Source organism: Malaclemys terrapin, chromosome 8, assembly GCF_027887155.1.
Source record: "Malaclemys terrapin pileata isolate rMalTer1 chromosome 8, rMalTer1.hap1, whole genome shotgun sequence".
In the NCBI taxonomy this organism is placed as follows: domain Eukaryota; kingdom Metazoa; phylum Chordata; order Testudines; family Emydidae; genus Malaclemys; species Malaclemys terrapin.
This window is the reverse complement of record NC_071512.1, coordinates 103,533,063-103,554,842: the sequence shown is the minus strand read 5'-3', so window position 1 is coordinate 103,554,842 and position 21,780 is coordinate 103,533,063. Positions and strand designations below refer to the sequence as shown.

General features: G+C 46.2%; 1 protein-coding gene across 3 annotated transcripts in view; it reads right to left on the bottom strand.

Annotated features, from left to right (window-relative positions):
* Positions 1-21,780, bottom strand: part of TRABD2B (TraB domain containing 2B) — a 399,542-nt gene that overhangs the window by 172,805 nt on the left and 204,957 nt on the right. For 2 of the 3 annotated variants that reach the window (XM_054037760.1, XM_054037761.1), the window contains exon 3: positions 8,837-8,983. The exons of the other annotated variant lie outside the window; for it this stretch is intronic. In XM_054037760.1, the coding sequence (XP_053893735.1) occupies positions 8,837-8,983 (147 nt within the window). The remainder of the gene's footprint in view (positions 1-8,836; positions 8,984-21,780) is intronic. 3 annotated transcript variants of the gene reach the window in all.

Sequence of the window (21,780 nt, the reverse complement as noted above, 5' to 3'; positions counted from 1 at the left end):
AGAGGATACTTTTTGGAAGACATAAGATTGGCAAGTACCTTTTCAGGCCAGGGTTTTGCCCTAGAATTTCAGGATGGGGAATGAAGGAAGGAAAGAGTCACAAAAACTCCCTTTCCCCAAAGAGAAATGCTCAAAATGGTCCCCCCAAAAACCAAAATGGCCTGATTCTCCTCCAATTCTACAAGTGGAAACCAGAAGAAACAACTGAAATTAATGGTATTACCCCAGGATAGATCAAAGTGACCAGTTTATGGGCAGACAGAGTTGCATCGGATATAAATCAATACAGGATTTGACCTTACTCTATAAACAACTGTCCCCAAGGTGATTAAAATCTAGGCACCAGATTCTCAGTTGATGTAAGTCAGCATAGCTTCATTGAATACAACAGAGCTACATTGATTTACACCAGCTGAGGATCTGGCCTGTTCAAGGAACATGTGGAACTGTGGTCATTCTTGTGGAATGCTTGAATTCTAATCCTGCCAAGTCAGGGCAGTCAAATGCCTTTTTTTTTTTTTTTTTATAATGAAGTGACAAAAATGTCCTCTGGCTACAAGACAAAAGAAAAAACAGCATCTCCCATAGTCAAGCCACAATATAGTTAAAAAACAAATAAGTCCTTCCCATTTCACTTGAAGAAGTAGGATTAAATAAGTCCTTCCAAGGCCAACTTCATAAAACCAGCTCCTTAAAAACAAGGAACTGTTCAAATGCTTTACAGCAATTTATACAGGGCTGACAGATACTCTTGGATTCCAAAGACTTACACTAAATCTTGGTCTACTCTAAAAAGTTTTGCCAGCATGGCTGTGATGTCTTGGAGTGTGGAAAAAAAACACACGCCCCCCAAAATACCACACATGCAGCCCAACCAAGAGAGTTACGCTGGCAAAAAAAAAAAAAAAAACATGTAGATGCAGCTTATACTGTCAAAAGACTCATTTTGCTAAGATAGCTCGACATTCGAGGAGGTGGTTTAACTATACCAGGAGAAGAACTCCACTAGTTATGTCAGTATAGATATAGTGGCACACCCATTGTCATGTGGGCAAGGCTGCACTCTCTGTCTCTTTAGAGCACCTCTTTAAAGTTTGGTCTCATAGTACTAAGCAGACCTGGTCAAAATTTCTCAAACCAAATAAATACTAAATGAATAAATACATTCCGAACTTTGAAAGGTTTAAAATAAACAAAAGAATTTATTTTTCAAAAGCTGAAGGATGAAAATTTAGAAATTTTATTTTTTTCTCCCTGAAAAAAATCTTATCTTTTTTTTTTTTTTTTTTTGGACCAGTGCTATTCAAAAGAGATGGACCCCAAGCTGCAAATTTTGGCTATGGCTCCAAATGTCCAAAAAACACATGCATGGCCCTGCGCCAGAGTTTGAGATTGTTCAGATCCGGTATTTTGGTTTGACCCATTGTAAAAATTAGAGGCCTTTTGCACATTTTGGCTCTGGCTCTGGGTTCTTGTTCCAAAAGCCTACAAAGTTGGAGGGTCTGAGGATCCAAGGTTTTGATTCGGGCACAAAGTGGAGCAGAACTTACGATCTCACAAGTGCTTCCGAATTGGCTCTGCAACAGAAGTGTCCTGCCTCAGAGTGCAGAGAGAAGCAGATAGCTGGCCTCTTCAGCTCCCACTCAGGAACATGAGCTGCCCTGGACAATCGTGTCACAATTCAGTTCAGCTTTTCTGGTCACCAGACATAACGGCCCAATCATGGGAGAGCTACTGGCTTCAACAGGAGCAAATGCCTACACAAGAGCCGCAAGCCTGACTCTTTGTTTAGAACTTGAACCAGAGCTCCTTTGGGTCAACGCTCGTGAAGCCCAGTGCTCCGTGCAGCGCTTCATTGGAAAGAGCAATCCTTTTGAAGGAAAGACAAGATGCTGTGCCAGCTCGTCTAAGCTGCTAATGTCTGAAGGTGATAAGATGTTTCCAAACCGTCCCGTTTCAATAGCTGCGCATTTGGTGTGCAGATTTATTTTCTTTTACCTTGATAAAACTCCATTCCTCGGACAAATCTGGGGCCTGCTTATCAGTCAACACTCCACCTAATGGTTTCAGTTTGTATTTCTTGTAGCCGGGGCATTCCACAGATAGTTTTCATTGACTAGCTTTGGAAGCGAGCCAGATACTCCGTTGTATTTATCCAGCACCATAACAGAGGCAAATTAATGATGTGATTCGAATGATCAGGACCTTTCGTTCTTAAAGGACAGGTTTAAGCGCAGGATGCGCTGATAACATTTTTCAAGGGCTATGTAACACAGCCAAGTGATTTATAGACAACAAGCGTGTTGTACAGTGACACACAGCAGCTTTTCTCTTCAGGGGTAGAGAGGGCAGGCTCCTTTGATGTGACATAAATTTATACATCTTAAATTTCATGTGATCAGAAGCAGGATGCGCGGTGCATGCTGCCACAGCACTTAATGCCAGCTGCACAATTTGCTGGGCCAGATTAGAGGGAAATCTAATGGGAGGGCTGTGTGACCTAGTGAATACAGCACGGGACTCAGGATGTCTATTCCTGCCACTGGCCTGTGGGGTGACACTGGGCAAGTCACGTCATGTCTCCGTGCTTCAGTGTCCCCATCTGTGAAATGGGGATAATAATACCGACCTCTTTCGTAAAGCCCTTGGAGATCTCCTGATGAAAGTGCTACATAAGATGTGAATTATTATTGTTCAGGAGAGCCTGAGATTGTGCACAGCCACTATACAAGGGGGAAACTTCTCCCACTGAGTGGCTGCACGATGCAGGCCTAATCCTCAACCCATCCAAGTCAATGGAAGGACGCCCCATTGAGTTCAACGGGCTTTGGACCAGGCCCAATAAGGCTTGCAGTTTGTAAAGGCACATCTGTGGGAAAGGTGCTACATAGACATAAATTATGATTATTGCATTGCCATCATAAAAAACAGCACAGGCACTTTATTCAGTGGGATCTAGTTCAACCGAAATTGGCTCCAAAATGCAGTGTAAAAGTGGGGACTTATGAAGGTGCCAGATCAGCACTGCGCTCCACAGGGGAGGACACAAGAGAAGGCTGAGAATGGAGAAGGATAACCGGACAGGAGACGTGGGAGGAGGGACTATGTGATGTTGAAATGGAGTCGGGGCAAATAGGAAGCCAGTAATGAGGGGGGTAGGATGGAAAGGCAGACAGAAAAAAGTAGACCCTCCTATTTATCCTCTCTCAATACAAGAGCAAAGAGAAATCCAGTTACACTGAGCTGCAATACATTTCAAATGGACAAAAGGAATTCTTTGATACACAAATTCATATATAATAAGTTAACACACATTGGCCATTAACACCTAATTTAATTCATACATAATTCACTGGTGGAATTCCCTGTCACAAGATACCACTGAAGCCAAAGAGTTTATTGGCATTAAAAAAACCCATGTTATTCCATTTATATGAACAGGGAGAAAAGCCACGCTTACATCAGATTGGGAGGAAAATAACATAAGGGATAAAACCCCAGAGGCTTCAGATCTTAAAGCAACTAACTGACTGCCTGCGGGTGGGAAGAAATGTCCTATAGAGGCTGATCTCAATTTTGCACTAGAAGACTTCTTGCACCTTCCCTTAGTTGATCCAACCTGGTAGGGCTACCCCCCCTTAAATCCTACAGTACTCTTCCATAAAGGGGAAGGGGACTTTTTTTTTTAAAAAAGTCAAGCATGAAAGCAGAACATTCCTACCCCATCTCTGTTTTCATAGTATTTTCATTTCAGTATCATTTTGACTCTCTGCCCAGAAAGTCCACCATAAATCTTTTAACTGAAAGAGTCACAGAAGGATCAATTGTTAGAAGAAGGGGGTACGAGCAGGAGATACTTTTCCTTCTCCACTTCTGTGTCATAGCCTAACTGAGTAAGCTTGGTCCTGTTACATTTTATTAAGTTTAACTAAGGATTTATGAACTTGGAGAAATGGTGCTCGCCCATACAGAGAGCAGCATCACAGAACCACAGGGAGGGCTGGCTTTGGGGTTCTCCCCTTTTTTAAAAATAGATTTACAAAAAAAAAATATATTATGGCGGATTTATTTAGGGCTTGGGAATGCAAGCGTCTCATCTGAATGTACTGAGATATGGCATAGCAATGAGGAGTATTCTATACATGTTCTCTCACCCAGCTCCGTCAAAGCAACCTGACTCCCAACTGCAGCTTGAGCTAACATTCTAGCACAGCAGGTCCCATACCGCCTGGCCAATGCACCTCATTACCCACATGGAGTACCCTCTGCTCTTCCATTCCTGAGGGCAGCAGTGTCCGCCGGCACCGACAAGCCGCAGGGTGCTTTTGTGATGTGGAGACCTCATTTTATTCCAGACCCTGCACTGTAATCCACATTTGAATCCAGGTTTCCAAAGGAGACAGGTTGTTTGTCTATCTTCTACTTATGATTCAATAATTGCCATAATATTAGAACACCTTATGGTTTCTAGCAAACAGCTTCTACCATCCCCGCGAGTAGGGCTTTGGAGGCCAGAGTGCCATTATCCACAGCATTGCTCTCTTCATCCAAGCCGTTCCCTATCCATGAGTTTCAGCAACCAAAGACAGCAGTGATCAGGCAAGAGGGAACACTACCTGCCCAGAACCCTTAACACCCTGAGCCAGTGTACCCTATGGCCACTTATGGACTAAGCCCTGGCTGCTGTACACCGGCATAGAGCCATTGACTTCAATAGAGCTTTTCCAACGTACACCATCTGATAATCTGGCCCATATCTATGTAAGGCACTTGTGGCATGCATTGCCAACAAGCACTTTAATGGGTTTATCCTCACAACATCCCCAAGAAGTAGCAAAGTACTATCACCCCATTTTATAGATGGGGAACCAAGACACTGAATGACTTGCTCAAGGAAGTGTGAGATGGGTCAGGAAACTGAACCCATATTTCCACTGTCCCAACCACTGGCCCATCCTTCCTCTGTAGGACAGATCTCTCTCTAAAGAAACCCAGATGCATCTTTCAGGCTGTAACTAAATCTTGGGTAAATGATTATTCTGCATGGCAGCAGAACCTGCAAATGTTAGGTAGCTGAATTACTGCTCTTGGATATTAATGCACAACTAGTGCCTTACAAAAAACCCCTCTCTCTCCTATACTGCTTTATTTCCAGGTGACATTTCACAGTGCATTTAGTCTAGTACCAGCTGCATGGACTAGTCTAGAGCTCTGAAATCCTGCCCCAGCAGTCAGCTGTTACAGAAGAATAGTACCGTCTTCCAAAAATGCTGACAATTCTACCACCAGGATTAGCAAATATTGTATTTACCCAGAAATTTAAGCAATGATACTTGTGCTTTCGGAATGTATAGTCTATTTCTATTGGTAGGCCTATTGTCTTCTGTACATAACATCTTGGGGAGGGTTGCAAACTTATCAGGCCATCAGAAACCACACTGCTTAAATTCAAGCCAAGAATCCTATGTGCTCCAGTAAAAGGATATGTTTTATACATACTTCACAAAGGCTAATCTAATTTGGTAGCCAAATCACATGGCATCTCCATGAGTACTTGAAAAAAGCACCCAACTAGAACATAAGCTTTGGAGCTACCCTAGGGAGACCAGATGTCCCGATTTTTGGGTCTTTTTCTTATATAGGCTCCTATTACCCCCAACCCCCTGTCCCGATTTTTCACATTTGCTGTCTGGTCACCATACCCTGAGTAGTTCAAAGTGCATCCTTTTGTCATTTATGAAATACTTGAAATCCAAAGCTGCCTTTAAAAACAACAACAACAACACCACGAGAAGTATTGGGCCCGATTCTGTCCCCGGTTAAGCCAACAAGAGTTTTGCCACTGACAACATTTTGCTATGTGGCCCGGAATATTCTATGGTATTTTAATTTTCCCTGGCTTGTAAGTGGTCTAATCTGTTCTGTCTGCTCTGTGGGACTCTGGCTAGAGATGTTGCTTGGAACTTTTATTTCCCCTGATGCTGAATGGCATGTTTTTAATGCAGTATTTGATCCTAGAATTTGCAAGGAGAAGAGCTTTAAAAAAAAATTCTCTTCCTCGCTAGTCTAAAATGTTACAGGCATCCGTGATTTATTCACACAGAGTTCCTGTGTGTCACTGCAATCAGTGGGAACAGCTGCAAATTGTTCTAGGGAACATGGATATATTGCTGGAGAGACTGTATTGTTTTCTAGTGGTTAAAAGATAAGACGGGACATCCGGACACCTAGGTTCTATGCCTGATTCTGTCACTTGCCTTTTGACCTTGACCAACTTATCTCTGAGCCTCCATCTGTAAAATGGTTATGTATTTACCTCAAATACCTTTGAGGTCCTCTCTTTGCAGCCCTTCACTCATACCCTCTTCTCTAACACATCAACACACACAGGGACTCTTGCGGTCCCTTCTAACCCTACAGTTCTAAACATAAGCTACTTGTCTTCTCTTTCAAGGCCCTATCATCTCTCATTCAGTATCACAGGGTCAACTCCCACCTCTGACTGAAAATGTAACAAGTGGGTGATGGAAGGCTAAACAAGCCCCTTCATGCTTTTTTTCCATGTTGCCCCTCATGCTTCAGAGAAGCTCCCCTTTAACATCCAGAAAGTCACTTCATTGTACTCCTTCAAATCCCTTGGCCATGATGCCTCCAGAAACACTAGCTAATAACTAGGCAGCTGGTGTGCTGGTAGCTCAGCCTATCATGCTGACTTAAATTGCCTCATTGTTTCTTTTAACTCCCCCATATAGCTGTCTGTCTCCTCCATCATCTCTTGTCTTTTGTTTAGATTGTAAGCTCTTTGGGGCAGGGACCATCTCTGTTCTGTGTTTGTACAGAGCCTAGCACAGTAGGATCCTGGTCCATGACTTAGACTCCGAGGCGCTATGATAATACAAACAACAACAACTAGTTATTATGGTTGTCTTCATAGGCACCAACTCTGTGGGTGCTTGGGGGCTGGAGGAAGGGGTGGAGTGGGGGCAGGGTCTGGTGCGGGGTGGGGGTTGAGCACCTCCCAGCAACTTAGAAAGATGGTGCCTCTGGTTGTCCTCTCAATGGTACACAGCATCGTTGGTTCTCCAGCTCCTTCATTCTGCATACCACGTCAGTAGAGAAATGTTCCCATCTGGACCACTTCTTTTCCAACCTCCCAATGCATGGCTCTCCACTAGGGGCTCCTGGTAGTCCATAGAACACAGTTTTAGAACTGCTGCATGAATGTCCCAATTCTGCCACATTTATGCATGTCCAGTGCCCAGAGTTCCACTGAGAAACAGTGACTCCTCACATAGTATGGCGCTACCCTCGAGGAGTAAAAGTGTCAGAATCAGGCCCTGAAAGAATGACAGGTTCTCTGATGCCTCTACTTAGACTGACAAAAGGATCTGTGTTTCTTAGTTCATCTTATCAATGCATGGTCCTCCCTTGAAGGCATGCGGGCTTTGACATCATATGTGGTTGCCATGGAGATGACTGAATTGCATCCCAGTGGGACTCAAATGGAATGATAAGCTATACAAGGGTTGCCAAGGTGTAAGAAAGAGACAGACCCTTCATTTATTCCCCGAGTGCAGGTAAGACCCAGCCAAGATGGGGGTCACACACTGCTGGAGTTACAATGATAATACATAGCTCTTATACGGTGCTTTTCAACCATAGATCTCAAAGTACTTTACCAAGGAGGTCCATCCCATTATCCCCATTGTTCAGGTCGGGAAACTGAAGAACGCAGTGGGGCAATGACTTGCCCAGCCACTGGCAGAGCCAGGAATAAAAGGTCCTCTTCAGTCCCAGTCCAGTGCCCAATTTTTTAAGTCACCCTGCATCAGAGCAGCAGTAGATGTTGTGCTAAGAAACCTCCTGTCTCCACATAGTTAGCAGAGAGAAAGAAATTAACATATCCATATAAAACCAGCACACTCTCTCAGAGTTTGCCACCAGCCATCAGCTGGTCTGCAAAGGAGGATCCAGCTACGCTGAAAGTCTTTATTAGCCTCAGATAACTAAGACCAACACAGACTAGAAGGCTGCAACAGACGCATATAATATTATTGGATTATGGCATGTTTGAGAAGTTATTTAGCCTTGTAGCCTATTTACATAAGGTTCACTCCGTCTTTTGTTTGGACACATTCCTAGCAAAGCTTTTCAGTTGTCATCCCCACCTCCACCAAGTATGCATAAAACAACTCAAAGGTGAAACCCATTCTCTCCCCAGACAAATGAGAGACATGTGGAGAACAAAAAAGGAGCAAGAGGCATAGGAAAAATGAGGAGAAGGGCGGGGTGAGGAAAGATGAGGTTATGGTCAACGGGCTGGAGTGGGACTCTCAAAATCAGGATTCTGTTCCTTGCTCTACTACAGGCTCCCTATGTGGCCTGGGGCAAGTATTGCTGGATGGCTCAGTTTCCCTCTTTGTACAATGGAATACGTCTCTACCTTACAGAGGTGTGGTGAGGATGGGCACCTAACTACCCTGATAGGGTGCAATGCCCTTTCTTGAACACAGCTGGTGTACTTTAATTCTTCGATGGGCAGAGGATGCAAAATTGAAAATTAGATATAGATTTTTAAGTTCAGGAGACGTTTGACTTGTTCCGTTATAGAGGCAGGGACCATTTCAGAAATTAGATACTAATCTGGGATTTGATTTCAAACACGTGACAGTATAGGGAACATTTGGATCAAGGATTCTCGTAGGGTAGCATCTCTACTTAAAATTTTAAGGCCGGGCATTCTATGACATGGGCATCAACATCATCGTAATTACTCACACCTCTTAGCCAGTTTGTCCATCCCTAGCCTTCAGTGGCAGCTGTGAAATGACCTTACCTGAGAAGTATCATGATTGAATATGACAGTGTTCAGGTCTCCACAGTTATAATGCTTGATGAGATCTTCAGTAGTGTATGGGGCCTGCAAGCTGCCTGCTCGTAGACTTTCATGTTGTAGCAAGGTTTGGTTCAAAGCAAACAGTACCTGCACAAACACACACAATAGATATATATTGGTGGACTGAGGTCATAAGAGCATGAATGATCAGCAGAATGCAGGAGCACTGCAGAAGAACCCTTACCAGCCCCAGATGAGACTTGTGTTTCTTGCTGCTCTTTGTTGACCCCTTCTGGCCAACCCAGGGAGTGGCTCAGGAAGGAGTTACATTTATCCCTTCCCAAACGGAAGGAGAGTCACATGGATGCAGAGCATAGAATAGAAAAGAAAACTGGGAAGGGTTTGGGATATGCCACCCTCCTCATCAAGGTCATAAAATCTAGGCCTGCCTACAGGCATGATTTCAGTGGGGCTGCGGGGCAGGTGAAAAATCAAGGTGATCCAGAGAGTTTTAGACTGCATCTGCCGTTCACTTTACTGCAAAAGTGACGGCCTGAAAATATGGGAAGTTCCATCATCTCTGCCAAGGAATAGGACCGAGCTGGGAGGAGCTGCCCCTTCCCCATCAGCTGTTTAAAATCCAAAGCCCAAGCTAAATGGGGAACTTCTCAGTAGATGCGGTTCAGAACTTCCCAACAACTTTAGTAGTAAAACGTTAGTGTATTCAGGGGCATCTCTGCTGTCGTTCAATAAGTAACATGCAGGAACCTTCAGCCTCCCTGGGGAACCGGCACTTGTGAAATAGGCAGAATATACGATCGCGCTATCCCCCTCCACCCCCGCCACTTTTCAGCTTCCCCCTCTGGCAAAATAAATGGTCGTGTCAAATTGTTACACTGTCCCAGAGGGCTAATTGAGCTTTCTCATCCCAGATCTGGAAATACAACAGGAATGTATTAGCAGAGAAATCTCAGCAACCAGGAGCATTCATTACTTTTGATCTTTAAATGCACAAGTATCCAAGCTGCCACGAAATAAAACACTTCCTTAACAAGACATGTAATTGTATACTTTTCTGTCACTCATAAAAGGCAGTCAAGTTTAAATGAGTGATCATGTACCTATGCTCATTAGTGATAGACGTGGGGGTGATTTATACTGATTACAGAACCACTGAGCGTAAGCTCAGTTTTCAAAGATCCTTACAGGGGAGCCTGTTCTAGAGAAGGTCTATGAATGGTTGGAAGGACAACAACATTTGAGGAGGTGGGACTAATAGAACCTTTATTATTTATTTGTATTACCATAGTTCTTAGGCACCCCAGTCATGGCTCAGGACCCTAATCTAGGGTGATTTTACAGGAGGGTTTCCTAGAAATAATTTGGCTTTATAACCCTGGTGGTTATTATATTAAGAGTCAAAGACCCTTCAGTCCTGTGTTTCCCTGCAGTTTCATCTCTTCTCATTTATAGCACCAAGAGTATTCTTAATGGCACACACCACCACTTAGGTCAGTTCGCTGGGATCTTCTCCCTGTTTTTCTTTTGTTACCAGGACATTGTTTTTATCAGCTCATAGAATCATAGAATATCAGGGTTGGAAGGGACCTTGGGAGGTCATCTAGACCAACCCCCAGCTCAAAGCAGGACCAATCCCCAACTAAATCATCCCAGCCAGGGCTTTGTCAAGCCTGACCTTAAAAACCTCTAAGGAAGGAGATTCCACCACCTCCCTAGGTAATCCATTCCAGTGCTTCACCACCCTCCTAGTGAAAAGGTTTTTCCTAATATCCTCCCCCACTGCAACTTGAGACCCTTACTCCTTGTTCTGTCATCTGCTACCACTGAGAACAGTCTAGATCCACCCTCTTTGGAACCCCCTTTCAGGTAGTTGAAAGCAGCTATCAAATCCCCCCTCATTCTTCTCTTCTGCAGACTAAACAATCCCAGTTCCCTCAGCCCCTCCTCATAAGTCATGTGCTCCAGCCCCCTAATCATTTTTGTTGCCCTCCGCTGGACTCTTTCCAATTTTTCCACATCCTTCTTGTAGTGTGGGGCCCAAAACTGGACACAGTACTCCAGAGGGGGCCTCACCAATGTCGAATAGAGGGGAATGACCACGTCCCTCAATCTGCTGGCAATGCCCCTACGTATACCGCCCAAAATGCCGCTAGCCTTCTTGGCAACAAGGGCACACTGTCGACTCATATCCAGCTTCTTGTCCACTGTAACCCCTAGGTCCTTTTCTGCAGAACTACTATCTAGCCATTCGGTCCCTAGTCTGTAGCTGTGCAAGCATGAAATTTCTGTCCTTAGATATTCTATAGTACAGTTTGAGTCATTTAAGATTTTTACTATATTTGACTCTATGCTCTTTTTCACCGAGTATCACTTCCGCACCAGCATGACACAAGTACTCCTGTTCTTCTTTTTGCATGACCTACTCTGTTATTCTTATATATTTTATACCCTGATATCACCATGTCCCTTTGATTATCATCATTCCATCAAAAAGAAGAACAGGAGTACTTGTGGCACCTTAGGCTACATCTACACTACCGGGGGGAGTCGATTTAAGATACGCAAATTCAGCTACGTGAATAGCGTAGCTGAATTCGACGTATTGCAGCCGACTTACCCCGTTGTGAGGACGGCGGCAAAATCGACTTCTGCCGCTTTTTGTCGGCGGCGCTTACTCCCACCTCCGCTGGTGGAGTTAGAGCGCCGATTTGGGGATCGATTGTCGCGTCCCGACGGGACGTGATAAATCGATCCCCGAGAGGTCGATTTCTACCCGCCGATTCAGGCGGGTAGTGTAGACCAGACCTTAGAGACTAACAAATTTATTAGAGCATAAGCTTTCGTGGGCTACAACCCACTTCTTCGGAAGTGGGTTGTAGCCCACGAAAGCTTATGCTCTAATAAATTTGTTAGTCTCTAAGGTGCCACAAGTACTCCTGTTCTTCTTTTTGCGGATACAGACTAACACGGCTGTTACTCTGAAACCTATCATTCCATCAAGTTTCTGTGTTGCCTATTATATCAATATCCTCCTTCAATATCTGGCACTCAAGTTCCCCCATCTTAGCATTTAGACTTTAACATTTGTATACAAGGACTTACAAAATGTGTCAAGGTTTAGCTGTCTGCCTTCAAGTGATGTAATTGAAGGAGACTTTTTTTGCTTGACAGTTTCTCTTCAGTTCCTCCCTGTATTTTATCAACTTCTATCCTCTCCGTTTTACTAGGAGATAGACTATCCCCTTTCATAAATCATCCCCTAAGGGATGTCTCTGTCCAAGCCATGTGCTCCTCCACCCCAGTTCAGTTTTCCTCCAGTCCTTAGTTTAAGAACTCCTCTATGACCTTTCTGGTTCCATTTTGATTTAGGCGGAGCCCATCCTTCCTGTACAGAACGGGTGACACGTATAATAGAGCATGCGGCCCTCCTATCCTCCCCCCCACAGCTGCTCACCGCGTGTCCCCCTCCTCTTCTCCCTCTGCCCACTGCTGCTCACCACATACATCCTGGTGCCAGCTATGGGGCTGGAGAACATGGCGGTGACAGACCTTGCCCAAAGCTGTTCAGGAAATGCATTTCTGAGTGATGGGTCTCTGGGGCAGCAGGTTCCCTGTGCTGGCCAGCCAGGGAGATGCCCTGGTAGCGCATTGGAGGGCATTCGGGAAGTCACAGCTCTGGTGGATCTGGAGTGAAACCTGCCAGCTTTCCCTCAACCCAGACTCACAGCAGGGCTCAGCAGCTCCACTTTCTCCACCACTAGGTCCAAATTTTAGGTCTAAGCCAGGCTCCTGCTCTCAGAGACAGGCACCAGCCAATGGCCCTGGCTTGCAGAGCTGGACAACAAGCCCCCCTCCCCAATGCCCAGGAGCTCAGAAATCCAGCCTCAGTGCCCAGACCTAGACTGCTCAGTTGGAAAGCGAAACCCCCTGCTGTTACCAGAACAAGAAGATAGAAGAGACGCACACAGTGAGGAGGCTGGAGGAGAGGAGGGATGCATGCAGTGAGTGGCAGCGGGGGTGGGGGGAGGAGTGAGTGTGGGCAGAGTGTGGGCAGGGCCATGGGCGGAAGAGGCGGGATGGGGGGCTAGCCTACCCCAGAAGAAGCTTCACCCACCACCCATGCTATATAGGTTCATCCTTTTCCAAAAGGTTCCCCAGTTCCTAATAAACCTCAATTCCTCCTCTGAACACCATCATCTCAGCCATGCGCTGAGACCCTGAAGTTCTGCCTGTCTAACTGGCCCTGTACATGGAACTGGAAGCATTTCAGAGAATGCTACCATGGAGGTCCTGGACTTCAATCTCTTACCTAGCAGCCTAAATTTGGCCTCCAGTACCTCTCTCCTACCATACTCTACGTCACTGGTATCTATTCATGCCATGACTACCAGCTCCTCTCCAGCACTGCCCAAAGGTCTATCTACATGTCTTGAGAAGTCTGAAACTTTTGCAACTGGCAGACGATTCATCATGAGGTTCTCCTGATCATCACACATCCAGTATTTCTAATAATTGAATCACCCATTACTATTATTTGTCTCTTCCTAATAACAGGGTTCCCTTCCCCTGGAGCAGTATCCTGAGTGTGAGAGGACACCATAACATTATTTAGAAGGTTTCAGAGTAGCAGCCGTGTTAGTCTGTATCCGCAAAAAGAAGAACAGGAGTACTTGTGGCACCTTAGAGACTAACAAATTTATTAGAGCATAAGCTTTCGTGGACTACAGCCCACTGTATGCATCCGAAGAAGTGGGCTGTAGTCCACGAAAGCTTATGCTCTAATAAATTTGTTAGTCTCTAAGGTGCCACAAGTACTCCTGTTCTTATTATTTAGAAGGAGGATCCAAACTATGGGATCATTTCCCTCCACTCCAGCTTGATGTTCTCCTTCCCCGAGACTTTCATCCTCATCAATAGCACAGAGACTGTTAGATGAGACTTTCCAGGACAGAGTAGAGCAATCCCACCCCCAGATATGCACCTCTCTCTCTTTGCTCCTCCAGTTCAGCCACTCTGGTCTCAAGAACCCGTACTCTGTCTCGGAGGGCCATGAGTTGCCATCGCTAAATGCACACATATGCCACTTGCCCACAAGGCAGACAATCATACACGCTACATTCAGTGCAATAAACCGAATAACCTCCACTCTGCTGCTGGACTTCGGCCTGCATTATTTTGACTCTTGCCGGATTTTTGTTTGTGTTCTTTCTGGGGTGGGGATAGGGTTATTGGGAGAATTTTAGAGAATATTTATTAGGTGTATCTGGCTCTCACGCTCCCTCTCTAAACTCCCCTGCCAAACTCCTCTGGTTGCTAGCTCTTCTGGTCGCTTAGGAACTGGTTTTTAAGCCCCTGTTCTCCCAGAGTTAGCCCTGCTCCCTGCTCAAGGAATCCTAAAGGGATGAGAGAGCCTTGTTAGGAAGCTCTCAGCCCTGCCTAACAGACCCTAGGCTCAGCACACAGCCCCCCAAGCACACCATCAATTTCAGGTCAGTTTCATTTTCTGGTTCTCCTGAAATCGCCCAGAAACTGCAGAAGGGTGTTTGGACCTCATCCTGCAAATCCTGACCCATTCCCTCAAATAAACCCATTGATTTGAAAGGAATTACTCATTTATTATTACTCACAGGATTGCAGGATTGGGTTTATTGACCCAGCTTTACTGACATGCTTAAAACATGGAAGTCCATTCCAGTGAACACAACAGGTGCACTCACATGCTTAAAACCAAACATGTGTAAATGCTGACACGACTGAGTTCTTTATTTGTTTAAAGAACTGTTGCCAGTGAGCGCGTGCGTTAATTAATGGAAACATTCTTTTGGACTTAGATTTTGTAAAACCGTCTCTCCACACAAGTTGTGTATAAAATTTGATCTGGCAGCATCCTTTTAAATAATAAAAAAAATTACAACTACTTATATGTAGCCTTAGCAGAATTTGGGTTTTTAAATATATAATTTTGACAGATATCAATGTTTATTTTTAAGCTTTTTCAATGTAAATAGTTGGCAAAATTACGGGTTTTTTTATTGTTATCCATTTCCACAGTTGTGATATGTTTATTGGTGGTTCAGACAATGGGAAGGGAAATCAGGCAAATATTTCATGATAGTAGATGCTGAGAGTCCATAAGCTAAAGTTTTATATAACTGTTAAAAAACAAATTGTCATCACATGTCAAAATATACAAAGCGGATATCCTTAAATCAAACTCTAAGAAGTTCTCAAGGAACATTTTTCTTGCTTGTGCCCATCTGTAAATTTCTATCATCATCAGTGGAAATATTCTGACAGTTTGCGTGTTTGGAGAAATGGAAATTTACACACCTTTACCAATAAAAATCGAATCCTGCCAAGACTAAATATAACAATAAATGAGCAAAAAAAGTTATAGGACTATGTTATCCATCCCCATGTGGGAAATACTCTAGTCCACACCTGAGCAGTGTTGTTAAAAATCATCATCAGCCTGCAGGAAGATTTTCAGTGAAAGCATGTTGGGAAAACCTCTGCTGTCACTTCTCCATTAACATTTTTCGAAAGCTTTCATTTTTATTAGTCAAATGTTTAGAATCCACAGGAAATCCTAGGATGAGCCATTTCCTCCTTTGGCTATAGCCCTTGGGGAAAAGCGCAGAGCCTTTCAAAGGTTAAAAATCCTTTAAACCATGCTTTTCGCAGCTTTTTCAAATTATGAGTATGCTCAGCTTGGATTTTATGGGGCATGAAAGATGGTGAAATTTAGACCGCGGGTGGGGGAAGGATTGGACTTTTTGTAGAAGATAGGGTTACCATATTTTGTGCCTCCAAATGGAGGACACTCCACGGGCCCCGGCCCCGCCCCCAGCCCCGCCCACTCCCCAAAGTCTCCGCCCCCTCCCCTGCTTCCCGCGAACATTTGATTCGCGGGAAGCCTGAAGCAGGTAAGGGGGGTGTGTGTGTGGGGAGGAGGCGCGGCCCAGGCTGGCCCCCCCGGCGGCTCCAGCCTGGGTCGGCTCGGGCCCTGCGGCCCAGCGCACCCCCCCAGCTATCCCGGACTGGCTCCCGGCCCAGCGCACCCCCTGGCGGCCCGGCCCCGCAACCCCGGACCGGCTCCCGGCTCCGCGACCCCGCGCACACACCCCCCCGCCACCCCGGACCGGCCCGCGGCCCCGCGCACCCCCCCGCTACCCTGGACCGGCCCGCGGCCCCGCGCGCCCCCGGCTCCCCGCCCGGCCCCGCGGCCCGGCGCACCCCCCCGCTACCCCGGACCGGCTCCCCGCCCGGCCCCACGGCCCCGCACACCCTCCCGCTACCCCGGACCGGCTCCCCGCCCGGCCCCGCGCACCCCCCCGCTACCCCGGACCGGCCCGCGGCCCCGCGCACCCCCGGCTCCCCGCCCAGCCCCGCAGCCCGGCGCACCCCCCCCCGCTACCCCGGACCGGCTCCCCGCCCGGCCCCGCGCACCCCCCCGCTCCCCGCCCGGCCCCGCAGCCCGGCGCACCCCCCACTACCCCGGCCCGGCACCGCGCCCGGCCCGGCACCATGCCCCCGGCCTGGCCCTGCACTGGCCCCGGCCGAGCCCTCCATCCCTCCCTCCCGATTTTCCCGGACATGCCCGGCTTTTGGGGATTTCCCCCCGGACGGGGATTTGAACCCCCAAAAGCCGGACATGTCCGGGAAAATCCGGACGTATGGTAACCCTAGTAGAAGAGCCTGCAGAGAAGTTGAAAGCTGTGCAGGAAACTACAATGGGATATTAGGCCCTGCTTCTGCAACCGGACCGACGACAGGATGCAACCCTAGCAGCTTTACTAGATACATATACAGTTGTAAAATAAAAACAAATCGAAGTAAGTAAAAAGCTCCGAAGTTCTTACATGTTTCTGATGTGTTGGCTACTTTGTATTAGGATGTTGTTAACATCTAAGGAGGCTTAGAACGGTGGTCTCCAAACTTTTGAGCGTTGCGTTCTCCCTTGCCCCTCTCCGCCCCCCCCCCTCGAGCAGGGGCTGCAGCTTTGGAAGGGGATGCAGACAGGTGTAAGGGGGCCGAGGCTGGGGCCACAGCTGGGCCTGGTCTGGGGGGGAGAGCAGGGCCACGACCAGGGGCCAAGGCCGGGGTGGAGCTGCAGCTGTACTGCGGGGAGGGCCGGCAGCCGGGCCCACGCCTGAGAGCGGAGCTATGGCCAGTGGCTGGTGCGGGGCTGGGAGCGGCGCCATGCTGAGGGTCGGGATGGGGCCAGGCGCGGGGCTGGGAGATGAGGATATGGGGGTAGGACTGGAGCAGAGCTGGGAGAGGGGAGGGGTGGGTGGCACTCCCTCCCTGCCCCCATGTGGGCTGGGCCAGGCCCCCCCCCCCCCCCCCGGATGTTCCTCCACACCCCGGTAGTAGAGTTGCCAACTTTCTAATTGCACAAAACTGAACACCGTTGCCCTGCCCCTACCGAAGCCCTCCCTGAGGCCCCACCCCTGCCCCGCCCATTCTGCAAGGCCCCACCCCCACTCACTCCAGCCCTCCTCCCTCAGTCGCTCGCTCTCCCTGACCCTCAATCACTTTCACTGGGCTAGGGGGTTCGAGGGCGGGAGTGAGTGAGGGCTCCAGCTGGGGATGTGGGCTCCAGGGTGGGGACAGAGATGAGGGGTTCAGGGTGCAGGAGGGGGCTCTGGGCTGGGGCCAAGGGGTTTGGAGTGCAGGAGCGGGCTCAGGATTGGGGGCTGGGGTGTGGGAGGGGTTGTGGATGCAGACTCTGGGAGGGAGTTTGGGTGCAGAAGAGAGCTCAGGGCTGGGAGAGGGGGTTGGGGTGTGGGAACAGGTGTGGGCTCCAGCCGGGCGGCGCTTACCTCAGGTGGCTCCCAGTCAGCGGTGCAGCAGGGCTAAGGCAGGCTCCCTGCCTGCCCTGGCTCCATGCTGCTCCCGGAAGTGGCTGGTATGCCTGGCCCCTAGGTTGAGTTGCAGCCAGGTGGCTCTGCGCTGTGCGCACTGCCTATGCCCACAGGCACTGCCCCCAGAACTCCCATTGGCCATGGTTCCTGGCCAATGGGAGCTGCAGAGCTGGCGCTGGGAGCAGCGGTAGCACTCGGAGCTTCCCTGATTGCCCTTCGCCCTAGGGGACGCAGGGACATGCTGACAGCTTCCAGGAGCTATGCGGTGTGCTGCTGACCAGACTTTTAACGGCCCAGTCAGCACAGCTGACCAGAGCAGCCAGGGTCCCTTTTCGACTGGGCATTCCGGTCGAAACCTGGACGCCCAGCAACCCTACCCCCTAGGGTGCACATCCCTCTAGCTTAGAAGGATTAGATTTTTATGTGTAATGTCGGCAAATGTTGATTTTATCACACACAAAGAAACCAACAAAAAAATATTTCCATCAATAATAATGGAAATGTACAGATAGGCCGAAAGCAAGAAAAATCCTGCTTGAGAACTTATTCGAGTTTGATTTAAGGACACTTGCTTTGTATATTTTGACATAGGATGTTGACAATTTGTTTTTTTAATTATAAATCTTTCATTTTGAATCGGCAATCATGAAATTAGTGTCTGATCTCACCTCCCGTTGTCTGATCCACCCGTAATTTCCCACAACTGTGTAAATTTACATTGATAAAAATAAAATCATGCTTAAAACCCATAATTTCCCCAAATTTTTAAACAAAAAAAAAAGGCTTCAAAATAAACATTGTTATCTGTCAAAAATTATAAAAAAATAAAGTTTAATTCTTCCAAGCCTAGTTATTTGTATACACCTACAATTATTATTTTTCGGAAACACTGTATTGCTTTTATAATAAAATATAACTGAAATTTATTTTTTTTTAAACTCTTCAGTGCATTCTAAATTTTGCTTTTGTTCTTTGTTATTTAGTTATGATCCTTGAAACGACACAGCAATTCATTTAACCAGAACTCGAAACCAGAAGTAGTGCTCATCCCTTTAACGGTAGAATCTCTACTAACATTGAAGTCCAGCTAGTAGGATGCAGATAAATATAATGCAATAAAATACTTGACACTGCCATGGTACCAAGGATCTCAAAGTGCTTTCCAGACAATGAACTAACTGCACCATGGCTCTGTAAGGTCTCGTACTATTTTTCCATTTTGCAGATGGGAAAACAGGGACTGAAAAGTTAAGTGACTCACTTAAAGTCACAGAGGGAATCAGGAACAACCATGAACCTGGAACTTCAGCGTGTCTCTTCTCCTGTGCTTTAAGCAGTAGACCAAGCAGCCTCTCATCAACTGAGTTCTTAATTCAGTAAAACGCTTAAATACATGCTCAGTTTTAAGCACAGGTGGTTTTGCTGAATCAGGGCCTGAGGGCCTTGGCTTTTCAGTGATGCTCGAGATCCGTAGGTCCCATTTTGGTTTAAAGGGACTCAGAACGTTTGAAAAAAAAAATCAGGGAAGTTATTTAGGTGCCCAACATATGAAAATTTGACTTTGGGCTTTAAACGTCAGCTCTGAATGATTGGATTTTAAAAAAAGGTACTAATTATTTTTTTCAAAGTGAAAGAAGTATTTTAGAGGTTATTTTTGCCTATTCATTGAACTGAACAGCCACGCTGATCTTCCACACGCGTCATGGACAAAGTTACTTTTGAGGGAAGCATGAACTTTTGGACAAAAAACGAAGGGTTAGGAGCTGTTGAAAAGATGGGTTTAGATTTGAGACACATTCCCCAGCTTTCTCTGGCTTGAGAGCAGCACCCATAGAGCTACCCAAGAGGTTCTATTGTAGGATGGAAAGTGGGTTGTTAAAGCCAGGCCGACATGCAAATACACAAGCCAACCAATGGTAGGACTCCCCTACACATATATTTTTCAAGAGCCATAAAGTCGACATGTTCAGTCCCATAGTTCAAACCTGACAATCATGCTGGAGTCTTTCTCCAATTCTTAGCACACGCTTTGGACTGGAGTCTATGGGCCATTTCCTTCAAGGTCAGGTTAAAGCCATTTTAAAGCCTAGATTTATTTTTTTGCACTGCTTGGCTGATGTCACAAAAACAGTGTCATTTCTCTTCTTTTGCTCCATCTCAACCCCAGTGACCTCCAGCCTAAATTTCTACCTCAGTTAAGTCTCCCAGAGGTGCTTAAGATTACCGAAGAACTGACTTCAAAATAAACATACTTAGAGCTGACTGCCCATAGATGGTCCCACTTAATAAATATAGCAGACAGTATTTGTTCTGGGAAGAGATGGAAAATTATGACTTGGTCTTTGGGAAAGAATATTTTTATTCATGCGATTTATGAACCGTATATGCATGCACTTGAGAAGCAGTTTCTCCAGAACAGTACCTGGCTCCAGTTTTTTAAAGAGGCTTTTAAGCGAACAAGCTCAGAAAGCATTAGGTAGGCCATACGCTGCCAGACTGTGGACTTCCTACTCCAAACGTGGAGTAACCTACCTACACCAAAAGTCTCATTAGTCCAGAGTTTAAGATGCTAGCCAGGAGTTAGAAGACGTGAGCTCAATTCTGCACCCTCCCACAGACTTCCTGGCTGTCCTTGAACAAAGTAATTCGGGGCACGTCTACACTGTTTTAAAACCCGTGTTAGTGAATCCAAGCTCCGGCCCGAGCCTGTACGTCTACATAGCTGTTTTTACTGCCATAGCGTGCGACTGAGTCTGTAGATCCAGGCTTGAACACTTGCTGCTACAGGCCTTATAATGCAGTATAGACATACCATTAATCTTTGTGTCTCTGTTTCCCCCATCTGTAAAATGGGTATAATAGCACTTCCTGACCTCATGTGCATTAAAGATACAGTGAAGGAGGCCATGTAATTAATTAGGATAGCCTTCAACCAAACAAAAGCTATACTCCAGTAAGTGTAGGGGGGGTTACATTCTGGCTCATAATTATTTCTAGAAAGATCTCACACCAGATAATCACAATCACAAAGGCAAAGAAACTAACAAACGTGTGCCTATCAAGAAATGGTTGCATCAATTAAGGATGGACAAACTAGTTCTTTTGAAATAAGAAGCCCTCATACTCCAAACATGAACTGAATCTAAACCAAGGTTTGAACATTTTCATCTGGCTTATAATTTTTTCCCTTTCATTTCTGTACTACCGGATTTCAACGGGACCAGAATGAGACCATCCAAATACTTAAGGGAGGGTGTTAATGGATGATTTCTGGTCATCGTTAACAGCAGCATGAATGTATATTTAAGGTAATAGAGACAAATCAGACCTTGCTCTGTACTATTTTTGACCTCTATATAAACTCTTTGGACAAACTTCTCTGATTAGCACTACAAAAGTTTTTTTTCTCCTGCTGATAATAGCCCACCTTAATTGATTAGTCTCGTTAGAGTTAATATGGCAACCCCCATTTTTTCATGTTCTCTGGATATATATATCTTCCTACTGTATTTTTCACTCCATGCATCTGATGAAGTGGGTTTTAGCCCACGAAAGCTTATGCCCAAATAAATATGTTAGTCCCTAAGGTGCCACAAGGACTCCTAGTTGTTTTTGCTGATACAGACTAACACGGCTACCACTCTGAAATTCTCTCACATTGTAGCACTCTTGCATTTGTCACTCCCAGATCTCACAGTGATGCCAATGCAACCTTCACAATAGGGATGAGAATCCATTTGTGTTAGTCACAGTACAAACACACACACACACACACACACACGCAGAGTCTGTGTCCCAAAGAGCTTGCAATCAACCTGAAATCAATCTGGGCTACAGCTGTGCTCGGAACACAATTCCTTGATCTGCTCTGTCCATGTTCTCCTTCGTAAACTCAATTTTAAAAAAAAACACTCCTTCCAAGTAGCCAATGAACCCTGATCAGCATTACCCTTACAACCTCTGATCCCCCGGGCTGCTGTCTGTATATATTATTGTATTGGTCATCTTAGGTTGTAAGATCCTTAAGAACTGGGCAGTTGGGGAGGATTCTGCTAA